Source organism: Berghia stephanieae, chromosome 7 (assembly GCF_034508935.2).
Source record: "Berghia stephanieae isolate SIO BIC M18660-M18661 chromosome 7, UCSD_Bste_1.3, whole genome shotgun sequence".
Classification (NCBI taxonomy): domain Eukaryota; kingdom Metazoa; phylum Mollusca; class Gastropoda; order Nudibranchia; family Aeolidiidae; genus Berghia; species Berghia stephanieae.
The window spans coordinates 46,953,506-46,964,133 of NC_088366.1; the positions used below are offsets into that span (position 1 = coordinate 46,953,506).

General features: G+C 35.9%; 1 protein-coding gene across 2 annotated transcripts in view; it reads left to right on the plus strand.

The window, feature by feature from the left end:
• LOC144977383 (uncharacterized) overlaps positions 1–7,739 on the plus strand; it is a 44,279-nt gene extending 36,540 nt beyond the window's left edge. For both annotated transcript variants that reach the window (XM_078922540.1, XM_078922541.1), the window contains 5 exons: positions 344–506; positions 1,487–1,624; positions 3,093–3,241; positions 3,425–3,467; positions 7,031–7,739. In XM_078922540.1, the coding sequence (XP_078778666.1) occupies positions 344–506; positions 1,487–1,624; positions 3,093–3,241; positions 3,425–3,467; positions 7,031–7,387 (850 nt within the window). In that variant the 3' untranslated portion in view covers positions 7,388–7,739. The remainder of the gene's footprint in view (positions 1–343; positions 507–1,486; positions 1,625–3,092; positions 3,242–3,424; positions 3,468–7,030) is intronic.
• Positions 7,740–10,628: the final 2,889 nt, after the last annotated feature.

A 10,628-nucleotide genomic window follows, 5' to 3' on the forward strand; every position in this document is an offset into this window, starting at 1 on the left:
TTTAAAAAAATACAAACAAACAACACAACCCCCCCCCCCCCAAAAAAAAAACGAAACTAATACCCACCCCCCCCCCCCCCCCATCTCTCTCTCTCTCTCTCTCTCTCTCTTCCCTTCCCAAAAACAAAACAAAACAAACCCACTATATAAACTAAACACACACACTAAAAAGAGGAAAGAGCATTTTTAAAAAAACCCAAAGAACCCCCCAAAAAACAACAGAAAACCAACAACAAAAAAACAACCCGAAAAAAAAAAACAAAAAAAAACAACAAACAAAACAGACGAATCAGATGAACATGACAACAAGATGACAATGTGTCTTTTTCTGAATTCACCCCAGAGGTTCTAAGGTCCGTCCAGGGGCGTCCACACCACGACCAGGATCCCAAGCCAGACACAAGTTGGACACCCCAGATCCTTCCTATGGACTCAGGGAGGGTTCTGCCGTCACCACCCCAAGAAATCTGTCTGTCTCCACACTTCAACATAGTCACACTTCTTTGGTAAGTCTTGATGTGCGGCTGTCTCCTGGTCTAGTGGTGTGACACTCGCTTTCGCTATTCTTCCGGATGGTAGTGTTGTGAGTTTCTTGCCCAAACGCACACTATCTATATAAAGTTTGTTCATTGCAGTTAACACGGAACGTTGTGGGCTCAAAAGTAGTCCATCAGATAGAGCCATTAGGCCCATACATGGAGCGGGAATATATCCCGGTTTCAGTGCCGTGAAATGGACAATAGCAATTGCTCCCTACTCTCTGGATAGGACGCTAGTCTATCACAAACTACTCGCTGTCAGATCTAACGATATAATAGACCCAGCTACACAATCACGGTTGGATGGAGAGGAAAGAGGGAGGGGGGGGGGAGGGGGAGGATGAGGATCAGAATTATTTTTAAATCTCGACTTCACCCGGAATCGATCTCGGTCCATTTGATCGTGAAGCGGGTGCTCTACCAACTGAACTATCGGGATCCCCTAATACCCTATATGAAACGTTACTATTTGTAGAACTATCAGGATCCCTTAAGACCCATATAAAACGTTATTATTTGTAGAACTATCGGATTCCCTAAGACCTCATATAAATTGTTACTATTTGTAGAACTATCGGGATCCATTAAGACCTCATATAAAACGTTATTATTTGTAGAACTATCGGATTCCCTAAGACCTCATATAAAATGTTACTATTTGTAGAACTATCAGGATCCCTTAAGACCCATATAAAACGTTATTATTTGTAGAACTATCGGATTCCCTAATACCTCATATAAAAAGTTACTATTTGTAGAACTATCGGGATCCATTAAGACCTCATATAAAACGTTACTATTCATAGAAAGGAGGAATGGGCAGACATTTGTCATCGCAGGGTGCGGGCTGGACGATGCTAGATAGTAAGGAAGTAAGTAAGTATTCATATATACCGTTGAGAATGCCTAAAACTATAATGTAAAAACTTTCCATCTCATCATCACAGAACGGCCCGCTAGCAGACGACGAAGAAATCTCAGATAATGCCAGTGGTTATGGATGGAATGCGAGTGACCAGGGCCTGAGGTTACAAAAACATTTGTCTCACAAGACTTCTATAAGGTCTATGAGAAGGGTCTCTGAGGTAATCAAACAACAGAGTAGAAGAGAAAATAACTTTCGGTGGTAGTGGCACGAGGAAGTCCTTACCATACCATACTATTTGGTTACAAAATATATAGGAATCTTACTTGGAGGGGTAGAATAAACGTATTCTTTCATCTCTTTGTATTTATTAAACTCGTTATATTTTATCGTACAATAACACAAACTCGCAAGCTCGTTTAATAAATACATAGAGATGAAAGAATCGTATATTATTCCACCCCTCTTCCTAAATAGTAATCCGTAATGATATTATTGAGAGAGAGAGAGAGAGAGAGAGAGAGAGAGAGAGAGAGAAAGAAGAGAGAGAGAGAGGAGAGAGAGAGAGAGAGAGAGAGAGAGAGAGAGAGAGAGAGAGGGGGGGAAGAGAAAGGACAAGATTCTTACCCTTAGAAAGGAAAGAGGGAAGAAATTTGATGTGCAAATCTCATTATCTCATATTATGTAACTTTACTATAACATAATCGCATGTTATGTATATAATATGAAGATATTACTATTTCTGACATAAGTGTCAAAGAACAGAGAGAGATAGAGATAGATAGATAGATAGATAGATAGATAGATAGATAGATAGAGAGAGAGAGAGAGAGAGAGAGAGAGAGAGAGAGAGAGAGAGAGAGAGAGAGGAGGACCACAGGCTTTCCCTCTCATAGCTTGTTACAGGAAATCATATAATATGGAGTATGATCAAGATGGTTATCGTGTTATAGGGGAATGGTGAAAGTGAAGGATTGTAACGAAAATATTAGGAAAGTTGTTGTGATGATGATGATGAAGATGATGATGATGATGATGATGATGATGATGATGTTGTTGTTGTTGTTGATGCCGGTTTTTGTTTTTTTCGATGACTCCGATGTTACTAGTGTGCATCTGTGTGAGTGTGTCTATGTCAATATTGTATTGTTATAAATGTGTAACCAAATGACAAATTGCCACTTTTTTGAGGACAGTAAAGATTTATTATTATTATTATTAATATTATTATTATTATTATTATTATTATTATTATTATTATTATTATTATTATTATTATTATTATTATTATTATTATTATTATTATTATTTTGATAATGCATTTGCGCAAGCGATACGCGAGGTGTGTCCTGGGACAGTCCTGTCCTAGTGCGGTACCCCTTTTGAATAGAAGTTTTCTCCAGTGGGACAGGACAAATTCGTCCTGGGACAGTTTTGTCCTAGTGCGGAAGGAGCCTTAGAATAAACAAATTAATATAATAGTAATATCGCCTAACAAGCGTTATGTCCCGCCCTACATGTTAATTGTTTCTGTTGGCTATGGACCCCTTGTTAAGCGCTTTGGGCAAGCTTAGTGAATAATGCGCTATATAAATGCTCTGGTATTTTTGTGTGTGTGAGGGGGGGGGGGTGTTTGTTTTTTGTTTGCTTTTTTTTAAAGTTGATATTATAATGATTTGACATTTCAGATGGTCCACCATCGACTTGACCCAATGTACAAAATCAACGGAAGCAAAGTTACCCTCCAGGACCGGTACTGCTTGGACGGGGTGGAGATGCAAAAACTACAGGAAATGACCATCACGAGAGAAGAGCTCCTGTCCGACTTACGAAAGATGTGAGTTAATATTTTTTATAGATTTGTATCGTAGTAGTCCTTCAGAGCCACCAGACCTCATCATCATCATCATCATCATCATCATCATCATCATCATCATCATCATCATCATCATAATAATAATAATAATAATAATAATAATAATATCGTATTAAAATGTTATTATTTTTGTTTCTGTTACAGGAAATTCCATAACAACAATTCTAAGACCTACGCCAACCAAATGGTGAGTACATTTTAATTTTTGTCACACTTTTCGTAGTTTGTGTGACGTCAAGTTTCACTGATTTATTTCCTCCACGTCACCCCTAGCAACAACAGAAAGTTGCGAGTTAACGATTACGATCCCAACCTACAGCGATCGACAGAGTCTTAGGGCAGATCGTTGTTTTCTTCATCGTCGTTCGTCGATCCCTGTAGGCTGGGAACGAAATTATTAACTTGCTACTACTATAAACAAGGGGGTCCCAATAGCTCAATTGGTAGAGCACTCGCTTCACAATGAAAAGGAACGAGATCAATCCCGGGTGCAATCGAGATTTTTTTTCTGACCCGTTGTCCACCCAGAAGTGGTTGGGTAGCTGGATCTGTAAGATCTGGCGGAAAATACTTTGCTATAGACTAGCGTCCTATCCAAAGGGTAGCAATTTACCCACATAAGGATTAAATAACAATTCAAATTCTTTAACAGTATGTAGTCTGGCATCAACTTTCATTTTCAATAAGTTTTAATGACTTAGAGACACTCGTGAAATTCTGAAATTGGAGCCAAAATTTCGTAATTCTACGAATCTTTTGTCATAGTAGGCATGTCTTCTAAACTTAATATGCTCAAAGCGCTTTTCAATGGATCTCAAATCAACAGCCACACGTGACATGTATGTGTAGGAGAAGAGATTTAAGCTCGAAACGTTACGTGTCTGGGTTGTTTTTGTTTTTTTGTATTTTTTTCTGTTTTTTTTTTATTTGGGGGGGGGGGGGGGGGGGGGGGGGTTCTGTGGTTGTGCGACTATGTGGTTTCGAGCCACGCTCGGCGTATAGTTGAATCCTCGGAAAGGCTCTTTATTTTCATTTTCTAACCGTACTCATGTGTAAAATGAATACCTGGCCATCAACAGCGTTGTCTCTGTCGAAAAAAACAAAACAAATTGTGACATCGCCTAACAGGCGTTTTGTCTCGTTCTATATGTTACGTGTTGCTGTTGGTCAGGGACCCTTTGTAAAGCGCTTTGTAAGCACGTTTAGTTTTGTACTATATTTTCGCGCATTGAGCATCACCCAGTGATGAAAATGCGCGTTATAAATGTCATGTATTATATAAAAGCTCAATATTTGATTTAGTATATATATATATATATATATATATATATATATATATATATATATATATATATATATATATATACTAGTAAAAAGCCCGCAATTTCGCGGGGAAAGAACTATTTTCATTCGATATTGTACCCACCATCATTTAATGAGGGCAGATTGGTAAACAACGTTGTCTGTGTAACTTGGTACATGCTCTGTTGATTTTTCTGCGTGGCCCAATATGAAGTGTAAGCCACTATAGCCTCTGACCCGTGACACAGCAACATATAGTTGTCCGTGTGTGAAAACAGGTTGTGGTAAGAAAATCAACTGCGAAAATAAACCTGAAGTAGCAGACGTGAGCAGAGTTGAAAGACGATCCTGGGGAGGCTTTCCAAAAGCTCGTACAAAGGAAAACAACTCAAATAATATTCCCTCAACTAAACCCAAGAAAAAATAAAACCTAGTACATTTAACTAAGCCCTAATAGTAATAGGAAAAACAAACACCCTAACACCTTTGATAAGACTTATGGCTAACCCTAATAAAAAAGAAAATCCTCCGATCTCGAGCTAACCCTAATAGAAAAAAAAAACCCTCGGACTGCTTTGCACTACTTTTCAATACTTCACAAATCAAAATGGCGGCCGAGAATCAAAACAATAGTCAAATTAGGAAATCTTAAACTTTTACAAATCTATCAAGGTTTGTTCTAGAGTTCTTAAAATGCTTCTATATGATGACAAATTGAATAAATAAACGCCTGACAAAAGATCAACGGTGAATGAACACCACAGATGACTTTCTGCTGCTGTCATTAATGATTTATACTTATACCGACATCCCTTATTTCTTTTTTTTTTGGTATTTATTTTAAATTCTATTGTATTTATTTTCTAACAACAGTCTACACGTTTTTATATTTCAATTTCTAAACTGCATTACACAGTTCCTCCCCGCCTCCCCTCTTTTCACTTAATTAATTGCGTACCTCTTAGAAATATCTAGTATTCTATTTTAATTCGTGCTTCCTTACAAAGGAGCATACTATTTCCTGCCAACCAATGTTTTGTTTATTCATCTTAACTACGCCACTACCACATTATCTGATCCATCTGTGGTGTTTCATTCATCCTGTTTTGTTTATAAATGGGAAAACCACAAACGCTCATTTGATCTGGGTTTTTTTTTTTTTTGTAATTAAATTGAAGCTTACATTCAATTTCACATTATTATTTATTTCTTCGAGCTTCGGTGAAAAGACAAATTGTAAGAATACTGGGGATGTAGGAGCTTTCAGAATGTCTCCCCTTTACTTAACTTATGGAAAAACAAACACACTAGCACCTTTACTAAGACTTATGACTGACCCTAATAGAAAAAAAATCCTTCGATCTCGAGCTAACCCTAATAGTAAAAAAGACCCTCGGACTGCTTTGCACTACCTTTCAATACTTCACAAATCAAAACGGCGGCCGAAAATCAAAACGGCGGCCGAAAATCAAAACGGCGGCCGAAAATCAAAACAATGGTCAAATTAGGAAATTTTAAACTTTCACAAATCTATCACGGTTTGTTCTAGAGTTTTTAAAATGCTCTATGTGATGACAAATTGAATAAATAAACGCCTGACAAAATATCAACGGTGAAAATACAAATTTAAAGAATAATGGGGATGTATCAGCTTTCGGAATGTCTCCCCTTTACTTAACTTATGGAAAAACAAACATCCTAGCATCTTTACTAAGACTTATGACTAACCCTAACAGAAAAAAAATATCCTCCGATCTCGAGCTAACCCTAATAGAAAAAAGGATGACAAATTGAATAAATAAACGCCTGACAAAAGATCAACGGTGAAAATACAAATTTAAAGAATAATGGGGATGTAGGAGCTTTCGAATGTCCCCCTTTTCTTAACTTATGGAAAAACAAACACCCTAGCACCTTTACTAAGACTTATGACTAACCCTAATAGAAAAAAAATCCTTCGATCTCGAGCTAACCCTAATAGTAAAAAAGACCCTCGGACTGCTTTGCACTACCCTTCAATACTTCACAAATAAAAACGGCGACTGAAAATCAAAACAATGGTCAAAATCCATCAGTCAACTTTTGGTTGTTCTTCCTGTCGTAAAAACAACTTTTTACAGTGACGAAATTGGTTGATTTTGAGAGTGTTAGTGTCGTTGGTACGTATTTTATGATATCTGTGTGACTCAACGAAATTTCAAACTGACTTTAAATTATAAAAGGAAATCAAGTTATCTGTTTATCTATCTGTAATAAATACATTTCTAATTTTCAAATCTTTCAGTAGAGTTGTGCGCCGTATATTTTTTTTTATTGACTAAAATAAGCACAATGTTCTCCACAATGCTATATTTTTTAAAGAAAGGATATATATATATATATATATATATATATATATATATATATATATATATATATATATATATATATATTAAATGCTGATTTCAGAGTAGCCAGAAGCACAGGTTGTTACAACAAAACATCAGCCGACTTCAACAACCAAGCAACTCATCAATCTACCCTCCTACTCCAGCAGCATCGGATTTGGACACAGCAAGGAGTAACGTCAACAAAAACAATTATAACAACAACAACGATGACGTCGACGATAACAACGACAACGATAAACCCAAACAGTTATCCCAGCATTCAGAAGAGGATGGCGGTTTGGGTATTATCGATGACGATGGTGACGATGAGGATGATGATGATGAATTTGATGATAATAATGATAATGATAATAGGGTCAGAGAAGAAAGAGGTGGAGGAGAAGTAGAAGAAGAAGAAGGGGAGGTTACTCAGTAGACATTGAATTAGAGAAGAAAAGTCGTGACGTCACATCCTCTATTCTTTTGGTTCCTAAATCATTAGGACTGTGTATGTAACCAGTCCTTCGGAGTACTAATAATGAATAGGTTACATAAATGTGGCGCTCACAACTATTTCAGTAGCAGGATGCATAAGCAGATTCTTAGGATTACGGGACGTAAAAGAGCAAGGATGGATGATTTTTATTGACGACCAGCATATTATTATATTTTAGGCTAGAAAATAAGAAGGCATCACTCTGACACCAGAGGATAAATTACACAAGGCATGCATTCAGGCCTAGGGAAGAGTGGTTTTACACTTCCAATAAAAAAAAACAAAACAAAAACATGTTCGATGCACATTTTCAATGTTATATTTATTGCCGCAAATTAGATTGATAATCATACGCGCGTAAAGCGCATCCACTCTCATATTATTATACAGCATTCGCGGATTCTAGCACGCGGAATTCCAGAACGCTCTGCAATACAGCACTCTGGAGTTGGATGACCGAGTTTCATCTATGTAAAATACATAAATCGTTATATCCCATGAACATCGGATTTCGGCACGCTCCGATTCTATTGCACACATTTTGGCTTTTTCCCGAGAGCGTGCTAGAATGCAGCGAGTACTGTATTTGTGTCAGTGCATGACATAATCAGTCGGAAGGTGAAATTTTGGCTTTGCATTTTTTTATTATTATTATTTTATTTATTATTATTATTATTATTATTATTATTATTATTATTATTATTATTATTATTTTATTTTTTTTTATTATTATTATTTTTTTTTTTTTTTTTTTTGTTGCATTTTCTGAAAGAATATGCTCCTCAGAGAATTTTAATCTTTATTTGAAGTAAATCGGGTGATTTATACTCACAACGATATCCAGCGACTTTTCTCAAATTTCATACTTTTTCAACGTGGCTAACTGTAAAAAATATTTAGAAGTATTAGAAGTGAAATTAAGCTTTGATATTTGCAAAAGGTGTACGAAACGGGTTAATTTAATCATTTATGACAAAAACTTACTTTTTATAATAAATTTGACCATCTAACTAAACTTAGCGATATCTCAGTTCAAACCTTTCACCATCCGACTGATTCTGTCATTCACTGTAACATTTGAGGAGATGTCATTGAAAACCTGCTGAGTCACATCTAGATAGAAAATGATTTAGCTCTCTCCTTACCGGCCATTTTCCGGATTGTCCCAAAAACTTCACACCCAACCCATACAAATCTAGATTTATTTCACTCAAACACTAAAGCTGTTAGTTCTTGCTATACATATTTTTTTTTTCCTGCTAAACGAGCTCTTCAACACATTATTAATATACTTTAACAAAAGCAAACATTTTTGTTCTAATATTATGATGTACAAAAGAAATCAGAATGAGAAAAATGTTGACTGCATCGTAATGAATGTGACGATTTTCCTATGGGTGGTAAGGTGAGGGTTTACACTCTCAAGCAATCTATTGGGATACCTTAGAACCATCAGAGAAAATTTCAAGTTTCCAAACTCTCGGGGTATTGTTCTATGAGTCAAGCAAGACACTCATTAATTGTCCTCTCAATGTCACTAAATGTGAATAGTAAAGCTATTTGATTTATCATTGTGCATAGTTTGAGATTGCCTATAATGTCACATCCAGCCACAATGACGACAGGATCCCACTAAAAAATAGAAATAAAAGAAAAAGAAAATTCCCTTTATTCATCCCATAAGGAAAATTTGTCTCTAGAATTTATTCCAGGGGAAGACTGGAATAAGCCAGGCGTACCCGCAGTGCAGCGCCGCAAATTGAGCTAGGGATTTGATGATATTATTATCGATAAATCACTGCTTTGTGTTCTTTCTTCGCATCAAAGGCATTTAAATTATTCAATCCTAAATGAACCCTTTAGCCATGTTATAATAAGTTAAATGTGACGGCCATTTTCCGGATTGTCCCAAAAACTTCACACCCAACCCATACAAATCTAGATTTATTTCACTCAAACACTAAAGCTGTTAGTTCTTGCTATACATATTTTTTTTTCCTGCTAAACGAGCTCTTCAACACATTATTAATATACTTTAACAAAAGCAAACATTTTTGTTCTAATATTATGATGTACAAAAGAAATCAGAATGAGAAAAATGTTGACTGCATCGTAATGAATGTGACGATTTTCCTATGGGTGGTAAGGTGAGGGTTTACACTCTCAAGCAATCTATTGGGATACCTTAGAACCATCAGAGAAAATTTCAAGTTTCCAAACTCTCGGGGTATTGTTCTATGAGTCAAGCAAGACACTCATTAATTGTCCTCTCAATGTCACTAAATGTGAATAGTAAAGCTATTTGATTTATCATTGTGCATAGTTTGAGATTGCCTATAATGTCACATCCAGCCACAATGACGACAGGATCCCACTAAAAAATAGAAATAAAAGAAAAAGAAAATTCCCTTTATTCATCCCATAAGGAAAATTTGTCTCTAGAATTTATTCCAGGGGAAGACTGGAATAAGCCCAGGCGTACCCGCAGTGCAGCGCCGCAAATTGAGCTAGGGATTTGATGATATTATTATCGATAAATCACTGCTTTGTGTTCTTTCTTCGCATCAAAGGCATTTAAATTATTCAATCCTAAATGAACCCTTTAGCCATGTTATAATAAGTTAAATGTCAAAAACAAAACAAACAAAACACACACACACACACAAAAAAAAAGAATAATTAAAAACAATGTAGTTTTCTATGAAAGTGAAGGATGAAGATCCGACTTAACGGGTTTTCAAAGCCACGTCCTCAAACGTTGATTTATACATCTGTTTTATTTGGGTTTTTTTAAACAATCATTTTATCATTGTGTCAGATTTTAAATAAATGGCGCGTATTTTTTCTTCTTTTTCTCAGCTGCCCTCCAACGCATAGCTGCAAAAATTTGTATGAAGCTCTGAATCAATTTGTTCTTATAAAAACATATTTTTTCATGAATTTTAAAACAATAGGAAAGGATTTCGTTTATTACAGCTATATTAAAATCGATAACAGGTAAGGATCGGAATTCATGGAAGATTTACATCACCAAAATTATGAATTTTCCGCATATCCATTTTGAAGGAATTCGTTTAAACTGAAGTTTTCGGTTAATTGAAGCTTAAACGATATACGTGCAGTATTTGAATATGAAGCAACGAATGGCAATTATTAACTATGAGACATCGACATTTTATAA